Source organism: Narcine bancroftii, chromosome 6 (assembly GCF_036971445.1).
Source record: "Narcine bancroftii isolate sNarBan1 chromosome 6, sNarBan1.hap1, whole genome shotgun sequence".
Classification (NCBI taxonomy): Eukaryota; Metazoa; Chordata; class Chondrichthyes; order Torpediniformes; family Narcinidae; genus Narcine; species Narcine bancroftii.
Window position 1 is genome coordinate 126,759,321 of NC_091474.1, and position 12,069 is coordinate 126,771,389.

The window sequence follows — 12,069 nt, forward strand, 5'->3', positions numbered from 1 at the left end:
TGGAGAAGCTGTCCTCGCTGGGACTCAACACCCCTCTCTGAAACTGGCTTCTGGACTTCTTAACGGAAAGACCACAGTCTGTCCAGGTCAGTACCAGAAAGTCGAGCACTGGCGTGCCTGAGGGATATCTGCCCAGCCCACTCCTTTTCACTCTACTGACCCACAACTGCAACGCCAGATGCAGCTCAAAAACAGTCATCAAGTTTGTAGATGACACAACAGTTGTCAGCCTCATCAGCAACAACGAGGAGTCGCGCTACAGAGAAAAGATGGAAAATCTCAAGAAATGGTGCAAGACTAACAACCCGAGTCTCAATGTGTACAAGACAAAGGAAATGATCGTGGACTTCAGGAGGACCAGGAAAGACCATCTGCCATTACACATCAAAAATTCTGTAGTGGAGAGCACCAAGATCCTTGGAGTTCACTTAACCAGTGGCCTATCGTGGATATTCAATATCTCCTCACTTGTCTGGAAGGTACAACATTGATAGCACTTTCTGAAAAGACTGAAGTGGGCAAAGTTACCGACCACCATTATATCAACCTTCTATTGGAGTTCTACTGAGAGCGTCCTGACCTGCTGCATCACAGTGTGGTATTTGCTGCAGAGAAATGGTCAATCCACAGGACCATATGAGTGGCAGAGCAGATCAGTGGGGTCTCCCTCATCCCCCATCAACATAGTCTACCAGGGTCGTTGTCTGTAGAGGCACGCAAAATCATTGAGGACCCCTTCCAACCTGCACACAGCATCTTTCAGCTGCTCCCATTGGGAAAGAGATACAGGAGGATCAGAGCCAGCACCACCAGGCTGAGGAACAATTTCTTCCCATGAGCAGTGAGAATGCTGAAGGACAAAAGGAACTGCTCACACCAACCATCTGAGACTCACATATTCATGAAACATTTATTTATTTATTTGTATAGATGAATTCTTGCCTGCATATGTATTGTTTGTCTGTGTGTCTGTTATGTTGGACTGAATGACCACATGATTTGCACCAACGACCAGAGAATGCTGTTTCATTGGGTTGTACTTGTATAATCAGATGACAATAAACTTGACTATTTTTTCTAAGAAGTTTGCTGGGTATTCTTTACAACAATTGGACATAATGAACTGAAGACAAAATGATGGGAATTTTTTTTTAATACGGAAAGTGTTGATGATCTAAAATGAACTGCCTGCAGAAGTGGGTGAAGCAACTTCAACAGAACTGGCAATGAGAAGTGCTTCTAGAGTGAACTGGAAAGCATACTGACAGGACTAATTGAATGGCTCTTTCAAAGGCTGGCACAGGCACGATAGTGCCGGTTTCTGTACCACTTTAACACACCCCAATAGGTTTCGGTACATTCAAAAATGGAAACTCTCATCCCCAGTGTCAAAGAGATGAATACACCCACATTAAGACATATAAAATGGGATTGCAAGAGCATACTTTGATACTCACTTGTAGGTAACTAGACACGAGTGATGAAGCCAGACCAATTTGTTAAACCGCTGTCGCCCACTAGACACAAGCTGCAACCCCACATGAAAATTGTGGTCAATCTCAGTGGAAGCAGGAGCCCGCCGGTAATATCGGTACTTCTGATATTCTGGGGTCTTCTATTTTTGGAAAAGAAAAGGAACAAATCACTTTTTCAAAAATTTACTTCACCCTAAAAAGAACATTATTGCTGAATTATACTTTAATTCCTGATACCATATGAATAACTAGCCAACATCAATAATTCCTATTTTGACATCCATTTTACAGAAGTATGATGAAATGGAGTTAAAGAAGAAAGTTTGCAGATGCTGGGTTTGAGTGCAATCACAAACGTGCTGGAGAAACTCATCAATCACACAACAGTCACAGGAAGTGCAAGGCAATGTTTCAGGATCAAATGTTGACAGTCTTTTACTTCCTGTGGATGCTGTGCAACTACTGAGTTACTCCAGCACTTTTATGTATTCCAATGAAAGGGAAAAATCCAAGATTTATTGAAAATTAAAGTGCGCACATACTGGAACTTGGAAATAAGAACAGAAAATGCTGGAGAAATCCAATAGGTCAGGCAGCATCTTTGGAGAGAGGAACTGTTAACTCATTAGACCAGTACTCATTGAGAGGTCAGCAGTGGAAAGGATAAAGAACTCAAAAACTTTTGGGTGTCAAGATCTTTGAAGATCTATCCTGGAGCCTTTATGTCAGTGCAATCATGAAGAAGGCTCATTAGCAGATATACTTCCTTAGGAGCTTGAGGAGATTTGGTATGTCACCAAAAGCTCTTGGAAATTTCTACAGGTGTACCGTGGAGAGCATTTTAACCAGCTGCATCACGGCTACAGAGTTGTGAACTCATCCGGTGCCATCATGGGCATTAGTCTTCACTTCATTTAGGAAGGACATCTACAAGATGTGGTGTCTCAAGAAAGCAGCCCCTCAACACTCAGGCCATGCCCTCTTCTCACTGCTACCATCTGGAAGGAGGTGCAGGAGCCAGAAGACAAACACCAAACAATACAAAAACAGCTTCTTCCCCTCCGCCATCAGATTTCTGATTTACAGTGAACCACAGAAACTACCTGTCTCTTATTTTGCACTAATTTATTTATTTTTTTAAATGTAATTTATAGCAATTTTTGCACCTGAGATGCTGCTGCAAGCAACAAATTTCTTGACACACGTTCATGACTATAAATTCTGATTCCCGATTCAGTTTCCAGAGATGTTGCTATGTTTATCTAGCATTTTGCGTTTTTCTAACACCAGCACTTAATCTCACTTTCAATGAAACTCCTAGCTGGAAGAATCACTATCTAGTCACATCTTAAACTCTATTTCTCTCACAAGAAGCATGGTCTTAACCTCTATAGTTTCTTGCTGACATTTATCCAATCTTTTCAAAAACTTGTGTCACACATCTGTAAACTGAAGATTGAACAGTTTGACTTTCTGTTAATGCCACTATGTACATTTAAGCTAAAAAAACATTTTAAGTTCCTTCGAACAGGTAATTGGAAAATAAAGCTAGACTTCTCTAACTTGAAGAGACAGCCCCAGCCCAACTGTTTCAATGGACAACGGGCAAGTTATCAAGGAATGGGTTTTGAAGAGGTGGTCTTCTCAGTGTTGAATGAGGGCCAAATCACACAAAGACACGTTTTAAATTCACCATTACCTAATGACAATGAAGATTTATAACACTTCCGCAAATCATTTTTGAACTCTTGCTACCAATTAGCCTAACACCTACCTCTTCCTTCTTCTTTGCCAGGACAACAAATACTTTGGTTTGATTATCTGTTTCTTGTGACAAACGAAAATGACCAAAGAGGACAGCGTCAATTCTATGAGACAAAAATATACCCTTGAGCAATTCCGCTGTATAAAGTTCCATGACATCAATGCAACAAACTAATTCAAGACAAAGTAAGGTCACACACAATTTGAGTTTACATGGAATTACTTTATAAAAAATATGGATCCAATTCTTTTTTTCTTTGGCTTGGCTTCGCGGACGAAGATTTATGGAGGGGGTAAAAGTCCACGTCAGCTGCAGGCTCGTTTGTGGCTGACAAGTCCGATGCGGGACAGGCAGACACGGTTGCAGCGGCTGCAGGGGAAAATTGGTTGGTTGGGGTTGGGTGTTGGGTTTTTCCTCCTTTGCCTTTTGTCAGTGAGGTGGGCTCTGCGGTCTTCTTCAATGGAGGTTGCTGCCCGCCAAACTGTGAGGCGCCAAGATGCACGGTTTGAGGCGATATCAGCCCACTGGCGGTGGTCAATGTGGCAGGCACCAAGAGATTTCTTTAGGCAGTCCTTGTACCTTTTCTTTGGTGCACCTCTGTCACGGTGGCCAGTGGAGAGCTCGCCATATAACACGATCTTGGGAAGGCGATGGTCCTCCATTCTGGAGATGTGACCCACCCAGCGCAGTTGGATCTTCAGCAGCGTGGACTCGATGCTGTCGACCTCTGCCATCTCGAGTACTTCGACGTTAGGGATGAAAGCGCTCCAATGGATGTTGAGGATGGAGCGGAGACAACGCTGGTGGAAGCGTTCTAGGAGCCGTAGGTGATGCCGGTAGAGGACCCATGATTCGGAGCCGAACAGGAGTGTGGGTATGACAACGGCTCTGTATACGCTTATCTTTGTGAGGTTTTTCATTTGGTTGTTTTTCCAGACTCTTTTGTGTAGTCTTCCAAAGGCGCTATTTGCCTTGGCGAGTCTGTTGTCTATCTCATTGTCGATCCTTGCATCTGACGAAATGGTGCAGCCGAGATAGGTAAACTGGTTGACCGTTTTGAGTTTTGTGTGCCCGATGGAGATGTGGGGGGGCTCCCACCAGGACCCAATTATCATTTTATTATAGGTGCATGTCCAAATTGCACCTTCAAAGTAACATTCTTAAACAGAAATCAATCCACAAATTTTTAAGAATACATGCAAAATAAGTAAATGTTAGGTTATTGTTGATACTTCTGGAGCTTACTCAACAATTCATGCAATCTGGACATGTGAGAGAGTAGAAAAATTTTGGGATGATCTCAATCAGATATTAAATAAAATAACAGAAAACAATATACCAAAGAATCCAGAGATCTTTCTCCTAAGTAACATAAAAAACAAAGAATTTGGAATTGATTTGGAGGATGCACAAAAAAGATTTGTTAAGATAGCCCTAGCCGTAGCAAAAAAATGTATAATGTCAACCTGGAAATTGGAAGATAATTTGAAAATACAACAATGGTATATAGAAATGAATAAATGTATTCCATTAGAAAAAATAACATATAGTTTAAGAAATAATATTGAAATATTCGAACAAATATGGGAGCCTTACATTAAATACAATAGCGAAAACCTACCGGGGACAAACATTACCTAAGTTGATGGAAGGAGAAGGAAAGAAAAGAATGGACTCAGTAGAATTTCTGGTGTATTTTTGTTGAATGACAACATTGTCTGACTGGTTTAATGCAACCTAGATTGTATACCTAAAATGGATGAGGGTGGGGGGGGTGGGGGGGGGGGGGTGGCTTGGGAGGAGGGGGGGGGGGGGAGAAAAAGTCACTGTATATGTGTGAAAAAGAAAAAGTGTATATCATGGCTAATGTGATTTATGGTGTGAAAAATAAAAAATTTAAAAAAAAATTTAAAAAATCCCATCTCCCAGCAGAATTTTACAGCAGAGATGTTGGGTTTTTGGCACTCAGGGTAATTCAAGGTTGTCATGATTGTGAATACTGCTACTAAACAGCCAATTAATATTCTCAGATTCTAAGTCGATTGTCACACAAAAAGGTGCAATGATTAAGTTTGTTTTGTGAGCAGTCCAGCTAAATATCCCATATATTATTTGTGAAAGGATACCAAATTTCACAATTTGGGTTTCTTCACATATCTGATGGTAAAATATAGTTTACATCCAAGGTCTTGTCACCACTTTATTAAAGATATCAGGGTTTGATTAAAATGCTTCTGCTGGAGTCCAATTCATTATTTCAACAACAACAAAATCCTTCTGTACTCTCCATCTTTAGTTTATAAACCAAAACCCAAAGAGCCATTTAAAAGTAGCCACAAGTTCAATGTCACGTTCATAGCACCTAAATTTGCTCACTGTGTGTTTCCTCATGTCTCCCATCAAATGCATTATTCCTTATTTCTCTTTTAAAGATGAGCTATCATGTCTTCAAAGTCAAATAACAAGTTCAATAAATTCCAAGAAGTCTGCATCTGCAAAATTTGAAATCATGCGCTTTACACCAGAGTCCCTGTTATTCATATATATTTTATGTGACTGAGGATTATTGCTGTGTATTTTCCAGCAGAGTGAAATCAACTTTTTCATTTCTCTCCACTTTCCAATCTTTTAAATGTGTGTTCAAGTTGACTTTGCCCTTTTAACATCCAGAGTTCAATTTTATTAGCAGGTTTACTGTCTAGTCCTGTATCAAATACCTGCTGAAATACACTTGCACCATTCAAAACATTCTTAAAACCACAATCCTGCTCCAAAAGCCCATGAAAATGTGGATTTGCATGACTTAAACATCCCTCCACCCCCCCCCCCCACTTTTGTTCTATAAATTGTCAATTATATCACAATGGAAAAACCCTGTGGGATACATCTTAAGAATGGCAGTGTAAATATCTTTTACACACCAAATGAACAGAAACCAAGGAAGCTGTTTGGCCTTCTTGTTTACTCTGCCAGTTAAGCAGATCTTCTACCTCAGTGTTGCTTTCCAATGCTAATTCCATATACCAATTCCCATATCTAAACTAAATGATACTTTGGGTTAATCGTTACTGTGGTATTGTGCACAGTTTGTCACACACCAAGCTATCATTAAACTGGAAAGAGTGCAGAAAAGATACATGTATTGGAACAGGCAGTCTCGAGCTAGGAGAGGTTGGATAGGTTGGGACTTTAGTTCCTAGATGATAGGAAGCTGAAGAGAGACATTTTTTTTTTAAAAAGGCATACGAAACATGGAGGGCCACAGAGAAGGTGAATAATCATAGACTCACCTACCCTCAGAAAAAGGTTAAAGCTCAAGGTGAGAGAGGCAAGATTTAAAAAGCAAAAGTGGGTACAATAGCAAATTTTAAAAAGACATTTAGATCTATACATGGATAGAAAAGGGTTAAATGGAATATGGGCCAAATGTAGTAATTAGAACCAGCTTAGATAGATAGCTTGGCCAGCGGGGCCAATTTTGGTCTAAGTGCCATTTCTATGTTTTAAAACTCTGATTCTGACCTTCAAATGAAGTTTCTGCTCTGTGATTTGCCTCCCAGCAATCCTGCAGATCCAATCACCATTCCCACATCTAATCCCTGAAACAAATATCCTTTTTTGTTGCTAATACAACTTTAATTGCTTCTTTTCATCTTCTTTCTCTCGTCTTGATCATCCTTCTCTGTTGTCTACATCTCCTTATCCATTTACATGCCAGAGGTCAGAAACCCTGTGCCTCCTTTCATCTCCTCCTGCCACCTTCTTTCCTTGCATGAGCTTCCAATCAGGGTTCCTTGGCTGTGCAATGTAATGCAACAGAAAATGGAGCAGTTCATCGTAGAAATAACAGTCCAATGTGAACAGTGATTCTCCTGAATTATAGGCTGCAGATACTAGTGTGTGTGCTACTGTTGACTTCTGAATACCTGAACACCTTGCAATCCTTACCTTGGAGTCCTGCAACATAAGCGGGGAACAATGGATTGAGGATCTTCTGGTGTAGTTAGCATTATTACCTGACCACCAGGGAAAAATCGCAGATACCTGTTAATATAAAGATGCATTCTAAATTTTGCATTCAAAATAGATATTACACTATAAACCAAGGCGACAGCGTTCCTTGATAGCAAGGCGCTGTTACACTGCACTACATTTTAGAATTTTCCATTCCGAATGATTATGCAGCTTGTAAATAAATAGTTGCTGATTCTGGAATGGCTCAAAGCAATAGCTGTGATACGTATCATCTATGCAAACTTAACTGAATTGAAATTCTAGAATAAAAAGCACGAAACAAACAATAGAGGCAATTCTTCTGATAAATGCTGAAAAAGATCTCAATGAACTCACTGAACAACATATTTTTTTAAAAAAGTCAAAAGTTCAAAATTTACAATAGAATCACACACAAAAAAAAACCCAGAGGATTGTCAAGTTAGAGCAAACCAGGGTAGCCCAAATGTCTGATCACCCCTGCAGTCAAACAATCCCAAGTTCTGGTGCTATCTGTGTAGAGTTTGAACGTTCTTCCTGCAACTCTGGATTCCTCCCGAGTGCTCAGGTTTTCTCCTACAGCACAAGGACGTTCTGGTTAGTGGATTAGTTGGCTACTGAAAATTAACCCAAGTACAAGTGTAGGGGAGTTGATGGCCATGTGAGAATAAAGTGGACCATACCACTCATCGAAATAACGTCATGAGAAAAATATTGGAACTATCATTGTTCATCTGACTATGTGCATGAAATTGTTTTCCCCCCATGTTTATTTTCTTTTGCTTGCTTCAACTAATTTGCTCGAGTTACAATATACAGTTGTAAATTGAAAGTTTAAAATTCTTGTAGGTAATGAAAATCTAATCCAGAATCCAGTTACAATCGTGAGATAAAGATGTATTTAAAGTATTTAACTTCTACTAGATGCAATTAAATGATTCTCAAATGAAATAACTTGCAGATTTCAGCTTGGACATTGACAGAATGAAATAATCAGTAACTCATTAATGAAATATCAAGACACATCCACTCTTCTTGTTCTCAGTCAGCTTGGAGACCAGTGTAGACTTCCTGTCTCTTGATTCAGTTCAGTTAATTTCAATGTATTGAATTGTATTCAGAGGTGGGTATATGTTTTTGTGTTTTCATTGTTTTTAAAATATTGCAAGTACATCAAAAACATTCATAAATGTGTACTCTCATCACTGCCAGCTTAAACCTCCCTGTGCTACCCTAACCAGAAACTACTCCAGGACCACCAAAAGAAAAAAAAAATGAGTGGATGAAAGTATAGGGCAGCTATTCTCAACCTTTCTTTTGGCTAGGAATCCACTCAAAGTTTATGGGCCCCCTTTCCCGTGAAGCAGTCAAGTTTTGGTTTTTTCTGTATTTCTTTCCTACTGACTACACACACACAAAAAAAATTATGTTACGCGAGGTGAAAAGAAAACAAGGCTTTTACTTAAATGTGTGGTCCCCGTTGAGAATAGCTGGTTCAGGAGAGATGCAAGAAGTTATTCTTTTTTAAATGCAGAGGGTGGTGGGAGCCAAGAATGTATTGCCGGGGATGTGGTATAGCCTGGTGCAATAAAGATGTTTAAAAACCTCTTAGATAGGCACATGAATCTCAGAAAAATCAAGGGTTATGGGCGTATGGTAAGGAAGGGTTAGATTATTGTGGAATAGATTTATATAGATCAGCGCAACATTGTAGGGCATGTACTGTGTTTTATTGTTCTAATCCTAGAAGTGGAACCTGAACAGCAATTAAAGCCTTTCGGAAGGTGTCCCCTAACCAAGAGAGCGATCAGGCCCACAGCACCTGGCTCATTGCAACTCTACTTGATATCTACATGGCTCCATTTTAAAATGGGTGCAGGACATTGATACCAGATCTCCATCATCTTGGCCACCAGTCAAAGATTTAGATCTCAGGCATCATCAAGTGGGAACACAAAAGTGAAACACGTTACAAAATTTTATAATCCAATGGTTAGGTGTCAGATAGAGTATTAAATACACATATAAACACCACTTTACTAAAAGATGCAAATGTATTTCATGACTGGCACAAGGAATAAGAGACTTCAGTAATACAGTGAATGAAATCGCAAGGATTCATCCCTTCAGAACAGAAGATCATGGTAAGAATGTTACACAAAAGTGTTAGAGAAACACAGCAGGTCACACTTTTCTCCAGTATTCCAATGGAGGCTGCATGACCTGCTGAGTTTTTCTAGCACTTTTGCGTATTGTGCATGATCCCAACATCTGTAGAAAAAGATAATGGAGAGATTTAGGAAGTTGAAAATTATGATAGCTTTTATTTTGGTGATTTCCCATTGTAGGAAGGTTGATGACAAGGCAACTGATTTTTTTTTTAAATTGTGATTTAGAGGAAAATTACATTTTTTAAATCCAAAATTATCTGCAATGTGCAACTTGTCAAAGGAATGAAGGCTAGTTCAAATGTAACTTTCAAAAGAAAAAAAGAAATAGATATATATTGAAAAAGAAAAAAATGTAGATACAAGGGATAAGTGTAGAACTTGACAAGGCAGCACAGGCAAGATAGACCAAACACCATCTTTCTGAACAATGCAAATCTATCAACAAGGTTTATAATGATTAGAAATCAAGACGGGAGCTTTTTGGAAAAAAAGGACAACTAAAAGACAGAAGATTGTAGCGATACAATCAGGTCAAGCAGCCACAAGTTTTTTTAAAAATAAAAATCAAAGAAGAAATGGGAGCTAATTCGCGCACAAACTCAGTGACCTAAACCTGCACCTATATAAATGATGTGGAGTTTATTGCTGCAAGATAATTTCATTATAATTTATTTTTAAACCTGCATTGATTGTGTCACATTTGGTTAACTTGCTGCTGTTTTCTCCCTGCCATCCTAGCCCTCCTCTTGACCAGAGTGAATCCTTGGTGGGAGCGAGACACAAAAAATGGGCAGTAAAAGGCACTTGCAGGCTTTCTGCACAACTTGGGTAAACGATGAGGGAATTCATAGAATGATTAAATCACAGGAGACTATTAGAGTCTCATCCCTGCCAGATCGCTACCAGTGCAATTAAATCATTGGATCCAAATCCTTGTCCATTCTCCACAGCCTTACAAATTTTTCTACTCAATTTCCTTCTTGAAGGGTGCAACAGAACCTTTGCCTTCCATATGTGCAAAAACTGCATTCCAGATTCCAATCACAAGGACCCCTTTCCTCATACTCCTCTTAATTCTCCTCCCCTTTATTTTAATAATGACCTTTGGTTATTGACCCTTCCTCCAATAGGAGTCCAGAACACTCATCATTTTAGATACTTCTGTTAGATTGACAGTCTTCCAAATTTAAATTTAGAGATGCAGCATGGTAATAGGCCCTTCCAGCCTGGACCACGTAATTACACCCATGTGACCATCACTGGTACGTGGGAGAGTGCCTGGAGGAAACCCATGAGGTCATGGGGAGAAAGTACAACGCCAGATTCAAACTTGGGTCACTGGTGCTGTCATAGCATTGTGCTAACCACGCCACAATTCTCTTCTGAAAGAAACAGTCCCAGCCTCTTCAATCCATCCTTTTAATTGTAATCCCTCATCCCTGATTCCTTCTTGCAAATCTCCTCTACATCTATCCAATGCTTTCATATTTCTCATGTAATAGGACGACTAGCATCAAACACAATCCTCAACGGGTTGGCCAAAGATTGTTTCCATGAACTTACGAGAATCATCAGCCCATTCAAATTCCTCACGTTCATATGTTCCAGAGGCAAAACCCAAAGGAAAACTGTATTGTTGGTGTACCAATACAAGGCAAAGGGGGAGAGGATAACAAAAAAAAAGTTCTGGATATACTCAGCAGGTCAGGCAGCATCTGTGGAGGCAGGTCAATTTTTCTGGTTGAGATCCTTCGTCAGGGCAGGGCAGGCTGTAGTTGTTGGAGTAACTGTGCAAAATGGATCGAATTTCATTTCTTTTGGAGTTTCTTTTAAACCCTGATTTTTATTAATTTAGTTATGGGACATGAACATGACAGCAGTATTTGCATTCATTATCTTTCCTAATTGTCCTTCTGGAAGGTGAACTGTTGCAATGTTGCTGGCAGTTCCAAGATTTAGATTCAGCAGTAAAGGAACACCAATACCTTTCCAAGTCAAGCCAGTACGTGGCTGGAGGAGCATTTATAGTTGATGGCATCAGCGTTTGTCCTTTCAGATGGTGGAGGCTGTGCGGTCAGAGCAGGCAGAAACTGTAACCTTAAGTGGTATTTTTGGGCATCTACAGTGGAGCAGATTAGACAACCATTGAGGGAGAAAATACAGTCATGGATGATGGGTAGACATCCACAATTGACAAGCCGTCAAAGAGACCTGTTTAATATTTCATGAAGGAGGAAAGCCCACATCATATCCTCACTGAAACTCTCCCTCTGGTTTACCAAGTCTCCAGAGTGGACTAAAAATCTCAGTTTGGGAAGTGAGACTGCCAAGACAAGCACATCTCTGCAATATTTTAGGATATTTCTCAAAGAATAATATCACAAACCTTCACAGGAAGCTGACAACGGACCTGCTGGGTTAAGTGGCTTCCTTCAGCATTATAAGTAGATCACTTTTTCTCCTTTCATCTAATTTTTAATAATCAACAAAGCAAACACTAAATATTTGAAACAGTTGCCAAATGTTATCGCTACCTATCCACATTAACGACCCTTGTTAAAGAATACTTCTAAATATCAATATGCTCAGTTACCACATTTCTTATGTGAACAAATGTTCAACAGATAAAGCAATCAATCTTTGATTTCGACATCAGGAACTATTT

At 39.7% G+C, this 12,069-nt stretch overlaps 1 protein-coding gene across 6 annotated transcripts in view; it reads right to left on the reverse strand.

Annotated features, from left to right (window-relative positions):
- fbxo9 (F-box protein 9) overlaps positions 1-12,069 on the reverse strand; it is a 77,398-nt gene that overhangs the window by 5,942 nt on the left and 59,387 nt on the right. For all 6 annotated transcript variants that reach the window (XM_069886031.1, XM_069886030.1, XM_069886028.1 and 3 more), the window contains 3 exons: positions 7,189-7,284; positions 3,250-3,343; positions 1,458-1,615 (listed from right to left, as the gene is read on the reverse strand). In XM_069886031.1, coding sequence (XP_069742132.1) covers positions 1,458-1,615; positions 3,250-3,343; positions 7,189-7,284 — 348 coding nt within the window. The remainder of the gene's footprint in view (positions 1-1,457; positions 1,616-3,249; positions 3,344-7,188; positions 7,285-12,069) is intronic.